This window comes from Mytilus galloprovincialis, chromosome 7, assembly GCF_965363235.1.
Source record: "Mytilus galloprovincialis chromosome 7, xbMytGall1.hap1.1, whole genome shotgun sequence".
Classification (NCBI taxonomy): Eukaryota; Metazoa; Mollusca; class Bivalvia; order Mytilida; family Mytilidae; genus Mytilus; species Mytilus galloprovincialis.
The window spans coordinates 18861019-18885864 of record NC_134844.1 but is presented as its reverse complement, the minus strand read 5'-3'; the positions used below and the strand labels follow the sequence as shown (position 1 = coordinate 18885864).

Below are 24846 nucleotides of genomic sequence, written 5' to 3'. Positions count from 1 at the left end.
CATTTTTTGGGAATGTAATGTAACACAAAACTTCTGGTTTTCCATTATAGATTGGATTAGAAATTATGACATCTTCTTGCCTTTTAGTGCAAAAGAGGTCATTTTAGGTGTGTCTGAAGATTTTGTCAACAGTAAAACAGTTAATAATATTTTGTTGTTACTTAAATACTATATATACAAATGTAGATGTAAGAGCGTATTGCCCACAAAATATGGTGGGATAAAATATTTAAAGTATTGGATCAAAATAGAAAAATACTCTGTATGTTTCTTAACCCCTACACAAAAAATTAAAATGGATCAGAAGTGGCAAATGTTAGAAGCAGCTTTAAATTAACAAAATCAATTGTAATATTTATATCTTATTATACCATTATGATTTAATTGATTGTACAAGTGTTATTTAATTTTTTATACTTGTGTCTAATACTGTTTTATGTTATTTCACATGTTTCATCTTGAAAAATAAAATAATTACAAAAAAAGAGTCTACACCAGATTCTCACTGGCGGATCTAGAAATTTTCATATTTGGGGTCCACTCACTGCCTAAGAGGGGGCCGCTCCAGTCACACTTCAGTGATTCCTTATATAAGCAACCAAATTTTTTCCCAAAAAGGGGGGCGGGCCCCTTGCCCCCCCCCCATAAATCCGCCTCTGATTCTCTTCCCAAACTTCTTAGTACCTCCTGCATTTGTTAAAGGTTATTTAAGAGATAGCCTTTGTATCTTTAGAAAAGAACTGATTGAACCTTTTATTATCTTGTAGGGATTTTATGTCAATATGTATAGTGGACCATACTTTACAGTCATTTGTACTTGACAAATTTTATTTAAATTATTGGACTTTTACCATTTGTTTTATTCCTGTAACGCAATGACATCTTTGAATATGACTCCATTTGACCTTTTAAGCTTTCAGAATTGGTAGTATTATTTATCATGTGTAGTTGGCCATTTTATACATTTGTTTGGATTTGTCAGTTCTTGCATGACGGGAGTTATTGGACTTCATTTAAAATGAATTTGATTGTAACAGAAACTTAGTTTGATTATTTGGCAACATATATAATGACCATACTTTACAGCCAATTTAATATAACTCCGTACATTTTCTCCATATCTTTTCCCCTTACACCTTTAATCAGTTGTCATTCTTTATGGATGTTCAACCTTTGCACGGGTGTTATACAAAATAGAATGATAATATTATCTGAAAAAATGCAATATTCTGCATTAAATTTATCACTCTAACAGATGTGAAATGTAAAACTTAAAGAGACTGCACCAGATTCCTTACCCTTCTTAATTTATTCTTGAAACAACCATTTATATTGACTGTACTTTACAGCCTATTTGAATTGACTCTGTACATTCTTGCTTATACACCTTTAATCAGTTGTCATTCTTTGTGTATGTTCAACCTTTGCACGGGTGTTATACAAAATAGAATGATAATATTATCTATAAATATGCATTATTCGGCATGAAAATTTATCACTCTAACAGATATGAATTGGAGAACTTTAAAAAGGGTATGAACAAATCTTTTACTTCTTGGTACCACCTAGATTTATTAAAACACAAGCAAGATAGTCATGGCATCTGTAGAAAAGTACCTCCTGTTTATGTATGGTCAGATGATTATGCATTTCTTGGTGTGGAATACTAATGATAAGAAAATTTATTCCTAATATTCTGTTACATAGCAATATATAGCAACTAGGCAATAAATTTTCTGTTGATTTGGCATTTAAGAATTTAAATTATTCTTTGAAATCATTACTGTCATTAAAAAAGTGGACCTCTAAAAAATTGTTATTGGCAATTATGTTATCAGATTTTTGGTTCACAAGGCATTTTAAAATCTGAAGTATTTTTCTAAATTGTATATCAAAACTTTGTGATAGGTTTATAATAATAAATAACATACAAATTCAAATCCATGTATATCCAATTAATGACCTAACATTACTAAAATTGAGAAAGGAAATGGGGAATGTGTCAAAGCGACAACAACCCGACCATAGAAAAGACAACAGCCCAAGGCCACCAATGGGTCTTCAATGTAGCGAGAATTCCCGCACCCGTAGATGTCCTTCAGCTGGCCCCTTAAAATATGTATACTAGTACAGTGATAATGGACGTTATACTAAACTCTGAATTATACACAAGAAACTAAAATTAAAAATCATACAAGCTGAACAAAGGCCAGAGGCTCCTGACTTGGGACAGGCGCAAAATTGTGGCGGGGTTAAACATGTTTATGAGATCTCGACCCTCCCCCTATACCTCTAGCCAATGTAGAAAAGTAAACGCATAACAATACGCACATTAAAATTCAGTTCAAGAGAAGTCTGAGTCCGATGTCAAAAGATGTAACAAAAGAAAATAAATAAAAAAACTTGCTGTTTTGTGAACACGTGTAGATTTCTCACTGCCCTGTAGATTCTGGTCAGATGCAGTAATTCTTGGTTGATCTGTTTTAACATCTCCCTTTCATGTTTATTTGGTCACTTAAATCAGTGATTGGTCCTCAAGAATGATGGCTGGCCACCTAAAAATGGCTTATTTCTTTTGCCTTTCAACATTCTTATGATTAGACTTGATTGTAAACCTTAAAATAATTGTCAGTTAAAAAAAAATGTTTTTATTTACTCTCCACTGTTGCTTTTCTCTGCAATGAACAAGTATTATACAAGTATATTTCCCCAGCAAGGAAAATAATTTGTATTCAAATGCGATTCTAATTAATTCAGTTAATTTCTTCAAAGTGTGTATGGTTAATACTTTATTATTTCAGATTTCAACACAAGAATTACAAGTTATAGAAAGAGAGATAATACTAAAAACAGTGGTTGGATTAAAGTCAGAGGGCAGGACATATAAAGGTAAATTAGTGTGTGTTCAGAGAGATAAAAGAAAGATAGGTCAGATATACATGTAACAAAATCCAGTTCAATTCCACAACTCCATAGAATAGCTATTACTGATCTTACATTAGAGTTATGGTATCATTTTAGACAGGAAACAAACTACACTAAGGTAAAAATGTAACATTTATTTAAGAATAGGTAGACTGTAATAGGTATATGTCATTAACACTTCTGTCCATGGTGTGAAATGGGGTTCTGATGATTTATAATAGAAAAAAAAATCACTTTTGGTTCCATCTAAAAGAGCTGTTAGTAAGATTTCTATTCAAAATGAAAAAAAAAAAACATTATTTTCATACCATGAAATTCAAAAGAAACTGTTCAAAAGTCCAAACCAAAAAAACATGAATTTTTGTTGCATATTAAAATTGCGTCACTGACTTCGAGACACATTAGGGATAAAGAAATGCATGGTTAACATAAAACAAACTTTATATATTTTGTATAGGGGCATTATATGCAGGATTGATGTTAACAGAAGATGGACCAAAAGTTTTAGAATTTAATTGTAGATTTGGAGATCCTGAAACACAGGTACAATTTTGGTTTTAAATTAGGTTAGCCATAAATGTTATTGTTCTCCAAGGTATAATTTCTATAGTCTTGGAAGAGAGGGGACAGATACCAGAGAGACATTTAAACTCATAAGTCAAAAAATAAACTGACAGTGAAATGGCTAAAAAAGAATAAAAGACAAACAACAGTAAACGAAACACAACATAAAAAACTAAAGATTGAGTAACATAAACCCCTGAAAAACTGGGGGGATCTTAAGTGATCTGGAAGGGTAAGCAGATCCTGCTCCACATATGACACTCATGGTGTTACTCCTATCAAATATATAGAAACATTTATGCAGATTTTGTTAAATCAAAAATATCAAATATTTAGGAAAAGACAATTTTTGTCAATCCACAAAAGTTGGTTCTCGCTAAAATAAATAAATCCAATTGATTCGTGATAGAAAATTAGAAAGGGGTTTAATTTTATTACGTCAACACTTCTACTGTTTTTTCTATTTACTGTTTCTGTATTGAATTTCAGACCATACTTCCTTTGTTGGAATCTGATTTGTATGACGTGTGCAAGTCTTGTGTTGATGGGACATTAAAACAACACCAACCTGTATTCTCACAAGATAAACATGTGGCTGGAGTTGTTCTTGTTAGTGGTGGCTATCCTGGATCTTATCCTAAAGGTTTAGCTATTACAGGTAGGTTAAATTAGTGCTTATCAACTTAAAATACCGACCATGTGTCCATGCTTACAATGATCTAACAACAATCTGTTCTAGTTTTTGTTCTTGAAATTATAACATTGGCCATGGACATAAATGCACCGTGTAGGACAAACTCTATATCAATCAGAGTTCACCTTGTTTTGGACTTTTGAATATATACATGTTCTAAATCTTTTTATTTTGCATGTTATTAGTTAAGCATTTTAAAATATTTCCTGCCATGATAACTATACTTGTGAATAGGAGGAAATAAAAGTGAAATTATTTTGTTTTGATCTGTCTCTCTAAAATAGACTTACCTTCTTATGAATAAAAGGAAAGTGAGTCAAAAAAATATTATAGATCTGTTTGAGACTTAAATATATGTACTCATGAACATATAATCCTTAACTATTAGGTATAGATGTGGCTGAGAAAACTGGTTTACAGATATTCCATGCTGGTACCAGTTTAAAAGATGGCTCTACAGTAACAAGTGGTGGACGAGTGTTAGCAGTAATTGCTGTTGATAGATCCCTGAAGACAGCTTGTGAGAGGGCCACAGAAGGGGCCAAGTTTATACAGTTTCAGAACAGTTATTTCAGAAGTGATATTGGATTTAGGGTACTTACTAGGTATTTATATGTAGTTTAAGCCAATAAACTTTAGAATTGTTTTACATACACTTATAGCGATGATCAGTTTTAATACATTAACCTGACCAATGCAAAAATATCCTACCAACTGACCAGTTTAGCAAACAGAAATTATCAAAATTTGTCATTGTGAGATTGGTTACTTTTTCTCATTATATCCACAGCTGACATGTGGTTATGCTTGGAGGGAATTGCCAATTGGGTTTTTGAAAGGCACTTTATGATAAAATAAAACTCAAGCTTACTTTGATTAAAGTTAAAAAAAAAAATAATTATAAGGAGATATATAAGATTTATCAATGTTTACAATTGATTTATGTGCCTTGTCAATAAATATGCAAGAGGGCCATTGTTGACCCATTAGGTATATAAATGAATACATAACTTCAGTTGCAACAGTATGCCTTTAAGCTTTATCATTGCTTCTATTTACTATGTAAGGGTCATATCATTTTGTATTATATATTGAATGTGAATAAAAAACAAATCTGAAATATTTTGTTAATTGTGTCGACCGATGTAAAGGTATTTTTGATTTATTATTTAGAATATGTTTGAATTGATAAGCTTATAACAATTGAATAGAAATGTAATCTGTATCTCAAAAATTAATTTTCAGAAATCGTTTACAAGTTCAGATGACATACAGTGATGCAGGAGTAAACATAGAAACTGGGAACAGTTTAGTTCAGGCTATTAAACCTCTGGCTAAGTCCACCACAAGGCCAGGATGTGATGCACTCATAGGAGGATTTGGTGCTTTGTTTGATCTGAAGGCAGCAGGATTTGTGGACCCAGTTTTGGTGTCTGGAACTGATGGGGTTGGCACAAAATTGAAAGTATGTCATCATTATTCATTTTATTTGTTAAACTTCAGCTGTACTTAACCACATATTTTAATATAAAAAGATAACAAAAATTATATAAAATGCTTGTATGCAGACTTTGCCAAAATTACTAAATCAAAATATATCTACAAAAATACAAATTTTCCTCAATCCCTGCAAATGTGTACCCAGGAAAAATAACTGAATCCATAGTAACTGCTATAGTGGTCTCATGGTGGAATAACACAATAGAGTATGGAAGGTAGTGTCATTTGCTGCCAACCATACTGAATTGAAGAGTTTTTGTAGTGAATGAATAAAAGTTGATATGGATGTCATGAGACATCTGACTTAGATAAAAATAAAATCATAACATTTGTGAACTCAGAAGAACATTCAAGAAGGAAAGTCCCTATTCAGATGGCAAAATCAAAATCTCAAACACATCAAATACATCAAACAAATAGATAACAACTGTCATATCTTCTCAGACACTGCCCAGTCAATTTAAATTTAATTTCTCAACAGCCATCCATAGCCAATTTAGTGTAAAAAGTATTGTCAATTGTGTCTAACTATTTGCTTACATGGCGGCTACTATTAATAGAATCCAAATAAATAGATCACAAAAATCGCATTAATAAATCACAAAAACGCAAAATAGATGAATTTGATTTATTACTTTGATTACAGATAGCACAGGAAGTTGGTCGCCATAACACTATAGGGATTGACCTTGTTGCTATGTGTGTAAATGACATCCTGGCCCATGGTGCTGAACCATTGTTCTTCCTTGATTACTTCTCCACTGGTCAACTTAGTGTTTCCATGGCAACAGATGTCATTACAGGCATCACTAAAGGTTGTAAAGAAGCTGGATGTGCCCTTGCAGGTATGAAGTATTCTTACAGCTTTTCCCTTATTGGACCAGTCCCGATAGCAGTATTAGCTCATGATTTATATAAACAGGGCAACATCATCAGTATTGCCCATCTATACTATTAAACGAGAAAACCACATTTTGTGTGTCATCTCTCTTCCTCCCACAATAAATTGATCATCATGCCTCTGTGTTCTATAGGTACCATGCATATTCGCATTTGTCATCCATTCTTATGACTATTGAGTTATTTTGGGAGAAAAACGAAAATAAAGGCATCTGGATATTCATTCCGTCATTAGAGCAACTTTTATGTCAGACATGACTACCAGTTTAAACATTGAGAACCAAACATATGATAGATAACAAAAAATAAAAATAAATAAGCCAATCAATTTGTTGTCCATATCGTGGTTTTTAGATCGTAAGAACCACTATTATTACACCTCGGTTTTAACTTACACATAATTTTCATAAGTACTCAGACGGGGACAGGACAATAATTTTGGCATTTATCTGCATGTACTGTATACTATGATTTATATAATATAATTTAGCAGTGATCGCCATGGAGAAGAAACTTAGAATTAATAGTTAATAGAAAATTAAATACATATGGATACGTATGTTAATAGCAGAGACATAGAGAGTATTGTATGTCTCTGTTCATAGTATATAGAAACGCGAAAATAATGGAATATAACAGAAAACAAAATGATAACTGACTTTGAAAAAAGAGAGAGGGCTTAAAAATATTGTCTTGTATCCATGTACCTTTATGACTTTTGATATCATTTCTTAAATTCTCCACACATTAAATCTTTTACAAAAATTCTTCCTAAAAGCTTTCAACCAAGCTTAAAATGCCGGTGATTTTGCTTTAAGTCAAACAGCACTTCCTGTTTTAAACTTGCACATACATTTCATAAGTACTCGGGGACAGCACAATAATTATCGGGTTGATATAGAGACTATAATATAGCAGTGATTGCCTATGAGAAGAAACTTGAAATTAATAGTTAATAGCAAATACACTTTATTTATAGGATACGTATGTTCATAGTATACAGAAACACGAAAAATAATGGAATTTAACAGAAAAAAAATAACGGACTTTGGAAACAAGGGAGAGGGCTGAAACTGTTTTCCAAGTACCTATGAATTTTGATATCTTTTCTGAAATTCTCCATCTAGACACTGAAATTCTCCAGACACAAAATCTTTTTTAATTTCTCCCTACAACAGTATACATACTTCATGTACTTCAACCAACCTCTAAATTCCCGCGATGGGTGTGTTCTAGTGCTAATTTATTTGTATTAGGCTGATTTGCTCATATCATTTTATAATAATGTGTATATGATACGATATAGCTTATTTAATATCGCACACTGAATCAACCCTTTTCCAATATTATCACTCGAGCAATGCTTTCGGATACAGATTTAATATTAAAATAGCAATTTAATATTCCCTTTATATTGCCACAATCATTCTGATGCTATACTAAATTTTTTTTCAGGTGGAGAGACTGCTGAAATGCCTGGGATGTACACAGGAAGTGAATATGATCTTGCAGGATTTGCTGTCGGAGCAGTTGAAAGGTCTTGCATCATACCACGTCTTGATCAGATTGAGACTGGAGATATTTTAATTGGATTACCATCTAGTGGTCTCCATAGTAATGGGTTCAGTCTTGTGAGGAAGGTTATAAATAAACTGGAGATGACCTATGACATGCCTTGTCCTTTTCAAAGAGGAACTACATTAGGTATGTTGTCTTTATGTGGTTTTGTCATAAAAAAAATCATGCTTTTATGTTTACATTTACAATATGTTTTATATTTAAGTAGTGATAAGAAAATCTAGATTTTATTTAATTATTATTTTATAATCAAGTAATACAGTCCATTCCGGTTATTTGCATAACCTATTTGTCAGACAAAATTATGCAATAAAGGGGAGTATGCTTATATCCAAAATGCCTAATAACAGAGTCAAATAAAATTGATAGTACAGATCAATAAAGGAAATTACAGAAGAAGAAATTTTACATTGTGAAAAAAATGTATTTTCTTAATTGAATATTGACCTTGAAATGATTTTATCATGAATTATGACCATATAAAAGATTATTTTTAGTTTAAAAAGATAAGATTTTTTTTAAAGGAGATGTATTACTTACTCCTACTAAAATCTATGTGAAAGAGTTGTTGCCTCTGATGAAGGAAATGAAGGTCAAGGCCTTTGCTCACATCACAGGAGGTGGACTTACAGAGAATGTGGCTAGAGTTTTACCCTCAGACTTAGCAGCATCTATTGATGCTAACAAATGGAAAATACCTGCTGTGTTTGGTTGGCTGGCTGATAAGGTAGAGACTACAAATGGTTCAGTATTCAATTGTATTTGTAAAAGCAAACTGTATAGCATTGTTATCATTTAATAATTTAATTTTGGATGTAACATGTCTTCTGATGGCTTACAGTGTTTTGTCTATCATCTAATAGACATGAATTTGTCATGTGACTGTAACGTCATAATTTACTCCGGCTTGAAATGGAAAGTTCTTAGAAATAAATTATAAGGAATGACTGTAATATTTTTTCTGTCTATTCAAAAAATCATAAAAAATGCGCACCTAAAAATAACCCTCTGCAGGTTATTCAGGGTGCACCACTTTATGTTATTTCTTCATATACAGAAAAAAATATGACAGTCATTCCTGAAATATTTTTTTTAAATGATATGATTTTCCTGTGCACAACATATTTTTCTACATTAAATCTGATAAAATACTCTTAAGACCAATGTTTGGAAAACCAAAAATTATATAAACAACATAAAAACTCAAACTAAGAGAAAATGAGATCCAAAGATTATATATATATATATATATATATATATATATATCGAAATTATATTAAAGGGTTATTAAAGATTTGTGTTCTAATGTGCAAGAAAGTTTGTAGCAGTTATAACTGAATATCAAGAATACTGCTGGTGGCTATCATGGTGATTTTTGTGCAAGTTGTTTGTTCTGAAGATAACTGTTGAAGGCCTTTTATAACTGTCAAAATAAACGGTATGATAAAATATTTAGATTTAACATTCATATTATGCAGCCATTAGAATGATGATGTTTTTATATATTTAGGGTAACATAAATGCAAGAGAAATGAGTCGTACCTTCAACTGTGGTATTGGTGGTGTGTTAGTGGTTAGGTCAGAGGAATCTAAAAGTGTTTTAAACAGTCTTACAAACGGTGGAGTCCAGGCCAGTGTAATTGGGGAAATTTGCAGGAAAGAAGGTAAGATTATTTATATTCATTCTAAAACCTTATTTATGACTGAGACTGTTGTCTATTATAGTAAAGTTTCCTTGCCACCAGAGGACAGGCTAACATTAAGCTATAAATATTCCTGTCATAATGGGTGTTATTCTAGGTTATTCTAGAAAGCTATTAGGATGAGGATCTTTCAGACAATCCATTTTATAAGTCGCTTGACAGAAGAGGACAGCTATTAATCAACATTGGAGCCAAAACCTGGATGATGGTGAAGGCTGTCATGGTTAAGAAAGAAAAAGTAAAAATGTCCCTTAAATACATTGCCACCAACATTGGAAGCCATTGCAATGTGACATGTTTTATTGTGAAGTGGAAATGAAGCAGATTCATCTGTTTATCTCCTATTAGAAATGCATTAATTAGTAGAAATTTCCAAAAATAAATTACCAAGTTAAAGTTTTAATAGAATTTGTTTTTTAATGTGTTTTTATATATTTTAGATAAATCAGTGACTGTACACAACCTAGTAGAAGGTTTGGATAGATGCTGGCCCAGGACACCTGTTCTGCTACAGAGGAAAAGGGTTGCAGTATTGATTTCTGGATCCGGTAATTATTTTAATTTAACATTGATATAGCTTTTGTTAGTAACACGAAGTAGTATAAATGATTTGATTTCTGATTTGTACACTAAAAGACTTGCTATACACAGTACTAAGTCTTATTGAATTGCTATTTTAAAATAGGGATGCAAAATGTAAGATAAAAAACACCTTATGATTACCGGTAGTTTCAAAATATTTTTCCCAACATACATATGTACAAAATACAATTCCAAGACCCAATGTAAACAACTAATAAATAAATTATGTTCTAGTAGAGTAAACTTTCAATCAGTATTCATTCATCAAATTTAGATTAAACACACCATAAACAGTCAGAGAGAAGCATTACCTTGTGCAATGCTAAGATATAAGTACATAGTATCGACAGGATGTTTGCCCATAAGTTTTCTGAACCAGTTTAATATGTTCTAACCTTGATTTGCATGTAGTATAAGCCACTTGTAACTAAACATCTCTCCCTTCATCCCTTTTAAACTGATTACTTATTTGTAAAGAAATTCAGTTTCTATAATTGTGTTTCTTATCTTTTTAGGGACAAATCTACAGGCATTGATAGACCATACAACAGAACAGAATAGTAATAGCTCAGCTGAAATAGTATTAGTGATCTCTAACAAACCAAATGTACAAGGTCTAACAAGGGCAGAAAAAGCTGGAATTGCTACGAAGGTAAAAAAACCAACCTTATATACAAGGTGTAACTAGGGCAGACAAAGCTAGAATTGTCACAAAAGGTAACAAACTTAATGTGCAAGGTTTAACTAGGTTAGGAAAAGCTTGTATCCCACAAATAGGCAGTGCAGTGGCCATATTTAGCTCACCTGGCCCGAAGGGCCAAGTGAGCTTTTCTCATCACTTGTCGTCCGTCGTCGTTAACTTTTACAAAAATCTTCTCCTCTGAAACTACTGGGCCAAATTTAACCAAACTTGGCCACAATCATCCTTTGGGTATCTAGTTTAAAAAATGTGTCCGGTGACCCGGCCAACCAATTAAGATGGCCGCCATGGCTAAAAATAGAACATAGAGGTAAAATGTAGATTTTGGCTTATATCTCTGAAACCAAAGCATTTAGAGCAAATCTGCCATGGGGTAAAATTGTTTATCAGGTCAAGATCTATCTGCCCAGAAATTTTCAGATGATCCGGAGAACCTGTTGTTAGGTTGCTGCCCCTGAATTGGTAATTTTAAGAAAATTTTGCCATTTTTGTTTATTGTCTTGAATATTATTAGAGATGGAGATAAATTGTAAACAGCAATAATGTACAGCAAAGCAATTCCTAAAAATAAGTCAACATGACCAAAATGGTCAGTTGACTCCTTAAGGAGTTATTGCCCTTTATAGTCAATTTTTTACAATTTTCATAAATTTTGTAAATTTTTACAAAATATTTTCCACTGTAACTACTGGGTCAAGTTCATTATAGATGGAGATAATTGTAAGCAGCAAGAATGTTCAGAAAAGTAAGCTCTACAAACGCATCATTATCACCAAAACAGTTTTGTCATGAATCCATAAGTGTCCTTATTTTGATATGCACATAGACCAAGGTGAGCGACACAGGCTCTTTAGAGCCTCTAGTTACATCTGTCATTGGGACCGCCACTAGCCTTCAAAATACTGGTCCCAGTCTCATTTAGGAGGTCAGGACCGACAAAACAGACGTTTTTTGTGAACACTGCAAATGTTTCAAAACTACTGCATTGTGTCTTATCAAAGGAGATAATTATAGCATTGCCACAACAGTAACCAACTAAATGAGTAAGATTGAATTAAGTCCTGCAGTGGGTGACTTTACTTGTGAGTTTCTAATTCTGAGGGGCATTGGTCTTAAACTAAGAACTACTGTATCACTAGCTATATATAGCCTTTCAAAACTGATTTTTAAGAGTTCTTATTCAGCATTTATTATCTCTGTAGAAATTGTTAGGCTCAGAAAGAATTGATTTTGTTTCATTGTTAAATAAACAATGTACTCAATATCTAAATTTAACTTAATTGTTCTACTCAAATTATTGGGCGTCATCATTGGCAATAAAAGACTTTGTATTGTAAATAGATAACACTGCCAGTAAATGTTTAATATTTTGTAAAACAAAATTAAAAGGTGTACGTAAACATAAAAATAAAAAATGGTTTGACATAGACCTAGTACAAAAAGGTAAAAGTCTTATTTCTAAAGGTAAGCTATTATCAAAATTCCCTTGGGACCCAATTATAAAAGGGTCTTATTATAAATGTTATAGAGAGTATAATAAGCTACGTAAATATAAAGAAAGGAAATTTAAACAAAACATTCTTGACAGTCTGGATAATCTAAGGGATAATAATCCAAAGAGTTATTAGAATCTCATTAAAGAATTAAAAGAAGACATTTCGGATGGTCCAGAAAATTCTATTCAAAGTAATGTCTGGTTTTCATATTTTCAATCTTTAAATTTTAACTCTGACAAATTTAAAGACAGATTAGAGGAATTAGTAAAAAAGTAAAAAAATTTGAAAAAAATCCAACTTTTTGTGAACTAGATTACAAATAACCCAAAAAGAAATTTTGGATGCTATAAATAAACTAAAGAATAATAAAGCTGCAGGATTGGATGGTATTCCAAATGAGATATTAAAATCAGGGGGAAGTATATTTGCACTTGTTTTGCAGAAACTTTTTAATTTAGTTTTCTGCTCTGGAAAATACCCTCACAAATGGGCATTATCTTATTTATGTCCAATTTTTAAAGCAGGGAGTCCTAGTAAACCTGAAAATTACAGAGGCATAGCAATAAATTCATGCATTGGAAAATTATTTAACAGTATTCTTAATAAAAGACTTGACATTCATCTTGATAAAAATAATATAATTCATCCATGTCAGATTGGTTTTTCAAAAAAGAGTAGAACATCTGATCATATGTTTGTTTTAAAAACCATATTAGACAAATATACTAACAAAAAAGGGGGAATAATCTATGCTTGCTTTGTGGACTTTAAAAAGGTCGACAGGGTCATACACTGTGGTATTAAATATAAATTATTGGAAAATAACATATCTGGAAAATTTTATACTATTTTAAAAGATATGTACAGCAAGAATGAAATGTCTGTGAAAGTGGGCAATGTATTAACATCATCTTTCAGTTCACTAGTTGGGGTAAGACAAGGGGACGTTCTAAGTCCAAACTTATTTAAGCTTTTCATTAACGATCTGCCTCCAAAATTTGAGCCAAGTCCAGATACTGTTGATATCCAAGTATTGATACTGCAATTCATTTATATGATCACACAATAAAACCAATTTTATTATATTGCAGGAGAAATTTGGGGTTCATTTAAAATTAACTCTGCTGCTTGCAAGAAAAAAAGTGATTATCTATTTGAATTAATCTACATAAATGATTATTTGGAAAAATCACATTTCAGATATTTAAAGTATATTCTTGGTGTAAATAAGAAAGCCTCAAATTTAGCAGTGTTATCAGAGGTTGCAAGATTTCCTCTTTATTTTTCTGTCATTATATCTATGGTAAAATATGTACACAGGCTTAACAAGTTGGACAAAGGGTTACTTTATGATGCTTATGTTTGTAATAAAATTTTAAATGCAGAAAACATTAATTGTTGGTATTCATCTATGAAATATGTACTTCAATCACTTGATATACAAAATTTAGATACAAAGCTCAATAAATTAATTAAATTTGTAAAATGTAAACTTTGTAATAGTTTTAAAACATTTTGGTTGGTCAAAAGATCTGAAACCTTATCACAAGGTAATAGTAAATTAGAGAATTATTTCAACCTCAAGTCTGACTTTGTAAAGGAGGCTTATTTATCAATTAAAGATTTTAGTATAAGAAGAGCTATATGTAAAATGAGAATAAGTGCTCATGATCTTAAAATTGAGAAAGATAGATATAGTAAAAAATACATAGAGAGAACTCAACGTCTATGTCATCACTGCTTATCACATGGATCAAATTCTATTGAAGATGAGACCCATTTTACAGTAAATTGTCCATTATATGATGAACAGAGGAAATTATTATTTGATAAAGTTATCACTTTTTGTACTAATTTTAAAGAACTACCTAATGATAAGAAATATTTCTGGCTGTTCACAAATGAGCATTTACCAACTCTCATGTGCCTAGGAAATTACATTATTAAAGGTTTAGAAATAAGATCCAGATGTAAACAAAATATATGAAGTAATTTAGTATTTTATTGTTATAAGGTTTAATATAATAGTTATATAAAACACATGTTGTGTTAGGCTCTGATCCTGTTCATAACTTTATAGTATGTATTAGTTTTCTGTTTTGCTTTTTCCAATCATATTGTGTTGTAAAATGATGCCCTTTATGGGTTCTTGATTAGATTAATAAAATTCTTATCTTATCTTATCTATTGTGTTGTTTTGTAATTGACTAGGATTGTTAGTTTTCTTATCGTAGGAATAAAAACTGACTGCCAAGAAATAGGGCTATAGTGCTGAAAGTGGCGTTAAACACCATTCAATCAATCAATTATCAATCTTATTCTGAGTCATAGAACTATATCTTGTACTAATTTGAATTGAATCGATAACTTAAAATTGCTATTTATGTTTATAATTTCTGCAATAAAGATTACTGTAAATTTATATTTTATCCTGTATACAATAAAAATATTTCTTAAATATTTCTCCACAGGTGATATCCCACAAAGATTATAAGAGCAGAGATGATTTTGATGAAGCACTGCATGCTACCTTGATGTCTGCTGGTATTGATATCGTCTGCTTGGCAGGATTTATGAGAATATTAACAGGTATGTAAGACATCTTCACAACAGTAAATAGAAGTTATATATCTTATCGAATAATAAACATGGTTGTGTCCCATAATATATATAAAACACCATGGAAAATATTATGTCATCTCAATATCAAATTTCCTTTCAGTTTATCTCAAAGGAGAATTATTTACTGAAACAAAATTGAATGTACCTTTAGATTCCCTTTTTTGCCCTCATTTAAATAAATAAATGGCCTGATTTATGTATAAGAATTAACAAATATGATATACATGAACAAACAACACTGAATTGAGGCTCCTGACTTTGGACCAGCTCTTATAAAATATGGTGATGGTTAAACTTGTTTGCTGATGTCAAACCCTCCCCCTTACCATGCACAGTGACGTAACAGTTGAACATATTATAAGAACATGCTTTAAAAATAAGTTGAAAATAGTTTAATCAGATTGAAGCTAAGTTCATTAATACCCAAGAAAATCATAAAAGATACTAAGTACTGAACTGAGAGTACTCACAGTTACTGAAAACTAGTACATAGCCATTAACAAATAAAAAAAGGCATGTATTTAAAACTAAACATGTAGGTTCTTTTTTTCAAGGGACTTAATTCATGATTTTTGTACTTGTAGGTGGTTTTGTGAGTAAATGGCATGGTAAAATGTTAAATATTCATCCATCTCTCCTTCCCTCATTCAAGGGACTTAACTCATCTTTTTTGTACTTGTAGGTGGTTTTGTGAGTAAATGGCATGGTAAAATGTTGAATATTCCACCATCTCTCCTTCCCTCATTCAAGGGACTTAACTCATGATTTTTGTTCTTGTAGGTGGTTTTGTGAGTAAGTGGCATGGTAAAATGTTGAATATTCATCCATCTCTCCTTCCCTCATTCAAGGGACTTAACTCATCAATTTTGTACTTGTAGGTGGTTTTGTGAGTAAATGGCATGGTAAAATGTTGAATATTCACCCATCTCTCCTTCCCTCATTCAAGGGACGTAATTCATGATTTTTGTTCTTGTAGGTGGTTTTGTGAGTAAATGGCATGGTAAAATGTTGAATATTCATCCATTTCTCCTTCCATCATTCAAGGGACATAACTCATCAATTTTGTACTTGTAGGTGGTTTTGTGAGTAAATGGCATGGTAAAATGTTGAATATTCACCCATCTCTCCTTCCCTCATTCAAGGGACGTAATTCATGATTTTTGTGCTTGTAGGTGGTTTTGTGAGTAAGTGGCATGGTAAAATGTTGAATATTCATCCATCTCTCCTTCCCTCATTCAAGGGACTTAACTCATCATTTTTGTACTTGTAGGTGGTTTTGTGAGTAAATGGCATGGTAAAATGTTGAATATTCATCCATCTCTCCTTCCCTCATTCAAGGGACTTAACTCCTTGTAGGTGGTTTTGTGAGTAAGTGGCATGGTAAAATGTTTAATATTCATCCATCTCTCCTTCCATCATTCAAGGGACATTACTCATCATTTTTGTACTTACAGGTGGTTTTGTGAGTAAGTGGCATGGTAAAATGTTGAATATTCATCCATTTCTCCTTCCATCATTCAAGGGACATAACTCATCATTTTTGTACTTACAGGTGGTTTTGTGAGTAAGTGGCATGGTAAAATGTTGAATATTCATCCATCTCTCCTTCCATCATTCAAGGGACATAACTCATAATTTTTGTACTTACAGGTGGTTTTGTGAGTAAGTGGCATGGTAAAATGTTGAATATTCATCCATCTCTCCTTCCATCATTCAAGGGACATAACTCATCATTTTTGTACTTACAGGTGGTTTTGTGAGTAAGTGGCATGGTAAAATGTTGAATATTCATCCATCTCTCCTTCCATCATTCAAGGGACATAACTCACCATTTTTGTACTTACAGGTGGTTTTGTGAGTAAGTGGCATGGTAAAATGTTGAATATTCATCCATCTCTCCTTCCATCATTCAAGGGACATAACTCATAATTTTTGTACTTGCAGGTGGTTTTGTGAGTAAGTGGCATGGTAAAATGTTGAATATTCACCCATCTCTCCTTCCATCATTCAAGGGACATAATGCACATGAGCAAGTGATCAAAGCCAATGTTAGGATATCTGGCTGCACAGTACATTTTGTAGCAGTAAGTAATAATTAACAGATACAACTTTCTTTGTCTTATCTAAACCTAAAAGTTTTAGTGTCAATCTTTAATATTTTTGAAACCTCTCAGTGTAAAATAGACAGAATATTAGCTGACTTGGGATAATCAAAAGTTGAATGTGATATTTGGTTTTGCTTGCCAGTCATTGTAGGGTATCATTCAACCTTAACTACTTTAATTGAATGATGTTTGCTCTATGCCATCTGAACAATAAAGGTACATCAAGGCAAGAACTTTGATTATGGAAACAATTTGTTATTTAATAGTCATGCATTGATGATTATTCTTTTTGATTGTAAAATTGGGTTTTTTTTAAATGCAAGAATTTTTCAAATATTTGATTAATCTGTTTACATTCTACTTGATTTTGTAGGAGGAAGTAGATGGTGGTGCTATTATAGTACAAGAGTCTGTACCAGTTTACCATGGTGATACTGAGGAGACATTAGCTGAACGTGTCAAGAAAGTAGAGCATACAGCATTCCCTAAGGCTTTAGAGTTGGTGGCTAGTGAGAAGGCTTTGCTGAATTCTGATGCGTTTATCAGCTGGAGATAAATTTTCTGAAACATTTTTATATAAAATAAAATTAACTATGCAAAGTTGGGTAAAACTTCTGATCAAGATGAAATCTTTAAATAAAACTTGTCTAAAATTATTCTGATGATGAGGCTTAACAATGTTATATGTTTATACAATACACAAATGTAGATTAGGCATAGAGTGGGGTGCTCATTTTTGCCATATCTTTCCATGTTTTCTTCGGTTTATGTTCAGGTCTTTATGTTTTTGAAGTATACTGATATTTCTATCTGAAGATAACTTCACATGCAAAATATTCTTAGCTTTAAAACGTGTTTGTTTTGAGAAAAATCATCTGAAAAGTTGGATTAAAGGGTGTTTGAAATTTCCTAATGTTTTGTCAATGGGGGACACATATTCGCCGTTTTTACACATCTAATTAAAACCAAATAAATAACTGCAGCTTTAAACAATATTTATCAAATAAATTTCATTATAGATGAATAGCAGACATATAAAAGGTGTAAAAAACTGAAGTTTAGGGCAACCAGTCAAAGAATTACTAAGAAATACTCCTTTTAAATCGTTTTTTTCATTCAGGAAATTGGCTGAAAATCGTTGTCCGTTTTTCGGTCCTTTGCGGTAAGTGCCGAAATTTAGTCTCATTTTCAAAAATGATCATATTTGTTATAAAAATATAATTTACCGGCATATTTCTTCCATTTCAACCATCCTTTGGAGTTTTTACACCTCGAAATCATAAAACGGCGAAATTGTGTCCACGGCGAATATGAACGCCCCACTCTATGTATATCATTTGTCTATCCATACACAAGTACACACGTAATTCAAGCATGGTAAAGTTTTCAGGTTTAGCGCTAACCCTCTCACTTTGATTACAGTCCCTACTCAAAAGTGATGTTACCATTGTATTTATTCTTATAACATTTTAGTTATCATGATGTACATTTTTCCCATTAGAGACTTGTCTAAAGTTTCATGGAAGCAAGCAATTATTAGTTTTTGCTGAATTCTGATGCGTTTATCAGCTGGAGATAAATTTTCTGAAACATTTTTATATAAAATAAAATTAACTATGCAATGTTGGGTAAAACTTCTGATCAAGATGAAATCTTTAAATAAAACTTGTCTAAAATTATTCTGATGATGAGGCTTAAAAATGTAATATGTTTATATAATACACAAATGTAGATTAGGCATATGTATATCATTTTTCTATCCATACACAAGTACACATGTAATTCAAGCATGGTAAATTTTTCAGGTTTAGCTTGTTTTTGTCAGATATACTTAGTGATACCAATCATGTTGATTAGTGCAACAGAATGAAACTACTATAGAACTACTATGACACAATTTTATGCATTAATATTTTTAGTAATTTTCTGTCTTTATAAGCCTCATTATATCATTGATATTAAAAACAGTAAAATGATTTAATGTACCAAAAATCACAGCTTTCAGTCTACATATGACCTACATTACAGTCACTACTCAAAAGTGATGTTACCATTGTATTTATTCTTATAACATTTTAGTTATCATGATGTACATTTTTCCCATTAGAGACTTGTCTAAAGTTTCATAATTTAGGTTCATGCCTTTCAGTAAAAAACTTTTATTCAGTACTAGAGTACAAAGTCGGTGCTGAAACCACCAAGTTAAGTAGATTTATTAGTCTTGAGTACCATATATGTACTCAAAAGTAGTTTATTCACATATTTCATATTTTGGGTAAGACATGGATATATATCATACAACCACATCATCTTATCCAATATCCAAATCCTTTCAGTGATGAAGCTTTAAAAATGTGAATTGTATATTTACTTTACATATATCTCATATTATTGTTGTCCTTTTTGGTTGTGCATATATAGCCCTGGTATCTTTTTTGTGCCATATTTTTCAATTAATGATATATCTAGTATAAAGACTGTTTTATTATTGTAACATTATATATAGGTAAGCAACTTTTTAATTTATTTATAATGCTTGACATTTTTTTTTGTATTTTCACAAATATGAATAAATCCAATTCCACAGTCTTTCCTCTTTATTGCTGACAATAATATTAATTTACTCTATGAGCCTTGAAGTCAGGTATTCTGACTCGCATAATTACTAAAAGTTATCCTCTTTAATCAATATTTTATATTTGTTGGTTGTAGAAATTTTGATCTCAGAATTTTTTGAAAGCTTTTGCTGCAGATGTTGTCTAACATGATACAGTATTAACAGCTTCATGTAAAAAGTAACTGTACTGGCCTGGTACTGAGACTAAATGCTGGAACTGAGTAGTGGTAGATTAGAATGTGGTAGGAGTCTTTCATTTCTGTATTCTTTACAACTTTTTTCTCTCTTATGCCTTGTTTTTTTGGTAAATTATTCTAGGGTCTTTATTTTTGTTTTAGCTCATTATTTTCTATTGTTGTAAACCCCAAACCACACCTTCATATAGTCTTCTTTGCTAACATTCACTAAAATATGTAATATATGTATGCTGCATAACTTTTTTATATATAGTTTGGAATGCACTTAGAAATACTGACGATTTAACAAACTCCCTGCTTTCCAAAACTAAACAAAATGCTCTGACAATGTCATCTTTTACAATTAATTAAACACCCATAATCATTTGCAATGCTTTCAGTGTTTTTCAAAAACATTTGTTTGTAATTTTATATTTATATGTGTTGCTTATGCTAAACATAAATAAAGAAAACTATTCCTGAAAGAGAGTAGGACTCAGATGTCATTTTGGGGTCACAATTTTGATTTTGTTATTCATTTTGGCAAATTATTTTTATATGTCTGATATATTTGTTATATTCTAGTAAAAAAGGAATGAATTGATTAGTAAATAATGTTTTGTTTAGTTGCAGATCTTGTCTGTTACTATACAGAAAGCATTATTTGAGTGAGATTTTTTTTTTATAAAGTTAAAAAAAAGTAAGCATGAACTTGCTTTATAGAAATATATACACTTATAATACTCATGTTTAAGAAAAATCATGTCTTCACCATAAGATCTTTTTCCTGTTAAACATTTACATAAATATGAAGTGCCATAATTTGAAATACTGTTAGAATACTTAGTGCTGTTGTAATATTCAATATGTGCCATTATACATTTATGTAAACATTCGATCTCAGATATTTTGTTAATGAATTGGTGCCTTATAACATATGAATCTCTTTCAGACATGGGGTCAATTACATTTGAAAGTAATTAATTACATTCAATTACAATTACAAAATCTTCAATTAAATTACACATTACATTTGACTTTTTTTTACCAATGTAATTAATTACATTCCAATTACTTGGCAAATGTAATTAATTACTTCAATTACATTTGAAAGGAAATTTAAGATAAAACATTGAAAACATGCATTTATTCTATGATATGTACATAAGTATTATACATTGCTCTATAGTTATAACAATTAGACAGTGTTCAACTAGTATATACATTTTTGTATTGTGTCATATAACTTATTTAAGCATTTTCCCATTACATTTGACCATCATCAGCTTTTCAAATGTTCCATCAGCCAGTCTGCACCTTTCCGGCCTAAATGTTTTTCCAGCAGTGCTAAATAAGCGTTCAACTGGTGCAGATGTGGCTGGAATAGCTAAATATTGCACTGCTAACTTAGCTAGACGTGGTAAACGTTGACAGTTACTATGCCAATACAAAAGAGGGTCTTTTGACATATCAATACAATTATCTGACAAGTAATCATCCATTTCTGAACTTACAGAAATCCCTGAAGGGTTTCTTTTTCTTTCCACTGATGGGGCTGGCATGAAACTGAAAAGATCATCATCAATGCTTTCTGCTAGGCACTTGATACTTAGTGTCAGCTTTTTCCATCAAGTTTTTAAATTCTTCACTTTCGACAATAGAGAGTGGTAAAAGATCCCCAGCTATGAACATTATAAGAGCATTTGTCATTTCTAACTGTTTTGGATCAGACGGTGAATATTTTACACTTTTTTTTATGCATTGTGTCAATGTTGGTTGAATTTCTTTATTCTCAGAATGCAGAATGTACAAATCTCTGTGTTTTCTCTGAAAATTACAAAAGGCCTTATTTAATATCTTGAAAATATTAAATTGTTTTAATTTACCTATTGAAATTTTACATTTATTTAAATTTATTTGATTGTAAATGATACAAAAAAAGAGCACTATTTTTTATTTTTTGAAATGATTTTCATTTTTATCCCAGCTTATTCAAATTATTTATCTTAAATAAGTGATTTAGAAATCTGACTTCTTAAAACAAAAATAAACTTTAGTTTTAATCACAACTAATTAATTTAATAAACAAAATATTTTCCAAATTTAAATGTAAGCTATTAGAGGATATAAGATAAATGAAATCTGATTAGAAATGAAAAAGAAGCATTATGAATTTATTAATTTTTAAAATTCTTATATAGTATTACCTTCATATGTGTAACAAAGTTGGATGTAACTTTATAACTTCCACTAATGAGGGTGCCACAATGCATACATTTTCCTTTGAAAGTATTTCCATTTTGGAAGTCATCAGGAACAGTAAAATGTTCCAGTACACTCTTGGAGCTCATTTTTAAATCTAATAAAATGTTTTCTTTCAACATTCATATATATAGTGAACAAATTTTGCAAGTGAGATTTTGTCATATGCATTATCCCTTCAAGAATTTAAACATGTACCTATAGGCCCTAGGGGTATATTTATCTCTCTCTAATTAGCCTTATATCTGTTTAACATAACTGTTATAAAAACAGTCATTATATAGTTTGTAATAAAACAAATAGCCAGAGGTTATATTTATTGGTTATTTAAGTCCTTGAATAAAGTTAATTATGTTAAATCAATGTCTTAAAATATCTATCTAAATCTACTAATTAAGGTCAAGACAGTGACTTCCTAGTGGTTTCTTTTAAAATTATGGCATGAGTCTACATTTTTTTTATCATTCAATACAAAATGAAGAATCTACCATGGTTGTGTTAATACAGAAAGTATACTGTGAAGGCTTTTCTTTGTCAGCTTACAACATTTGTTAAGATTATTGCTTTTAATAATTTTTTGAGAAAACACAAGATTTAATCTTTTGATCCAAAATTTCAAATGTAATTGACTTGTAATTGAAAAGTAATTGTCAATTACAGGCAATTTTGGCTATGTAATTAATTACATTCAATTACATGTAATTGAAAAAAATGCTCAATTACACATTACATTCAATTACATGATAAATTGTAATTAATTACAGTCAATTACAATTACATATTTCAATTACCCCATGTCTGATCTCTTTATTCAATATTTTTACACGTTATTTTGAGTTTATATTTCAATAAAATTTTGACAACTTACCTTTTGTTATAATGAAAACCAGGATTATCTTCATACTTTCGTTGAAAAATTCAAATAAAAACTGTGAAGATAGAGACTATACAGTAATCGGTATAGATTCATTTTTCCAACTTTTAGTCTGCAACGGATAGTTGTGGACAATGAGCAGGGACACAAGACAATGAGCAGGGACACAAGACAATGACCACTATAGGCACATTTCCTTTCATTTGATCTGTGATGTAGACAACATGGACCACAATCAACTCACTTTTCAATCTTTTGTTTGCCGTTGGATGGTATTTTCATAGCAGTCATAAAACAATTCCTTGTACAAAAAAATACTGAAGATTAGGGAAATGATAAAACAAGCAAATCAATTTAATCTACAAAAGATCACAAGGTTGTGAAGAATTTACTTCCAAAGAGGAATCTGAAAACTGACAAGATTTTGTTATTATTAATGCTTTATGGATATGAAAATGTTCACCAAAAATACCAAACAGACTTACAAATGACTAGGCTAAATCACTTAGTGTCTCTAAAATGAAGCTCCTCATTATCTAGGCTACTTTTTAGTCACCTACTGACAAATTAAAAGGGGTCTTTAGGTTTGCACTCTGTCCATCTGCCTGTCCATCTGTCTGTCCATCCATCATTCGGGCAAATCAGTTTTCCAGACATTCTTCATGCTTGAAGATATTGATTTGATATTTGGTGTATTGTTTTATCTTGACAAGTTACTGGTCAAGTATTTTCACGATTTTAGCTTTTTTCCTTGTTCAGTTAAAGCCCTTTCCCTAGAATTGAATTTTGATGAAATAATTATTAAAATTAGTAGATTTCTTTTCAAAGGAAAATTTAATGCAACAGTTATACAAGTGAAAGTTTAGCTAGCTATGAAACTAGGTTTAATCCACTATTTTTCGCTTACGAAAATACCTGTACCAAGTCAGGAATATGTTATCCATTCGTTTGATGTGTTTGAGCTTTCGATTTTGCCATTTGATAAGGGATGATTGAATTTTCCCCGGAGTTTGGTTTTTTTATAATTATACCTCTGACGATGATATCAGTCTGACATCACATGTCGAATATCAGTGGTTACATTTTCTTTTCCAGTAGTAAAGATCAGTATATTCTGCTTGCCATCAATGTATGTCTTCAGTAATCATTTTAATGTTCAAGGGTAATTATGTTTGGCTTTCTAACTGTGTTGATTTGATGTCCACTGATGAATCTTATGAATACGACACACGTGTTTTGCATACCACATTAAAGGTCGTGTATAGTTTATAAGCTTTTACATGCACTGGATCAACAACACTGCTTGGTTAAGATTTCCTTCCGAGGTTATCACTACCCCAGTAGCCAGCTCTCTGGATTTAATTTCGATCGGAACGTTGTTATGAAATAACGTTCCATCTCTGTAGATGGGATGAAGCATAGAGAAAAGCAAACTCCGGACAGTGATCGTTTCCGTTCCGGAACTATTTTCCTTTACTCCAGAGTAGTATTCGGGACCGTATGCGGATCGGAACTGGAACTGCCGGGGAGTTTGAGAGAAAAGAGATA

General features: G+C 31.3%; 1 protein-coding gene and 1 long non-coding RNA gene across 3 annotated transcripts in view; one reads left to right on the top strand and one right to left on the bottom strand.

The window, feature by feature from the left end:
* Positions 1 to 21305, top strand: part of LOC143082464 (trifunctional purine biosynthetic protein adenosine-3-like) — a 60394-nt gene extending 39089 nt beyond the window's left edge. Inside the window, exons 8-21 of one of the 2 annotated variants that reach the window (XM_076258133.1) lie at positions 2802 to 2889; positions 3383 to 3468; positions 3979 to 4147; positions 4572 to 4788; positions 5429 to 5648; positions 6330 to 6528; positions 8039 to 8287; positions 8686 to 8888; positions 9672 to 9825; positions 10305 to 10412; positions 10962 to 11098; positions 15114 to 15231; positions 17209 to 17348; positions 17743 to 21305. In XM_076258133.1, coding sequence (XP_076114248.1) covers positions 2802 to 2889; positions 3383 to 3468; positions 3979 to 4147; positions 4572 to 4788; positions 5429 to 5648; positions 6330 to 6528; positions 8039 to 8287; positions 8686 to 8888; positions 9672 to 9825; positions 10305 to 10412; positions 10962 to 11098; positions 15114 to 15231; positions 17209 to 17348; positions 17743 to 17925 — 2271 coding nt within the window. In that variant the 3' untranslated portion in view covers positions 17926 to 21305. Of the gene's footprint in view, positions 1 to 2801; positions 2890 to 3382; positions 3469 to 3978; positions 4148 to 4571; positions 4789 to 5428; positions 5649 to 6329; positions 6529 to 8038; positions 8288 to 8685; positions 8889 to 9671; positions 9826 to 10304; positions 10413 to 10961; positions 11099 to 15113; positions 15232 to 16142; positions 16241 to 17208; positions 17349 to 17742 lie in introns of those variants that run through there. The other variant, XM_076258134.1, reaches the window with a different exon arrangement.
* Positions 21291 to 23211, bottom strand: LOC143082465 (uncharacterized). The gene is made up of 2 exons (XR_012980399.1): positions 22370 to 23211; positions 21291 to 21989 (listed from the first exon to the last, which is right to left on the bottom strand). It is a non-coding gene; the product is annotated as an uncharacterized LOC143082465 (long non-coding RNA).
* Positions 23212 to 24846: the final 1635 nt, after the last annotated feature.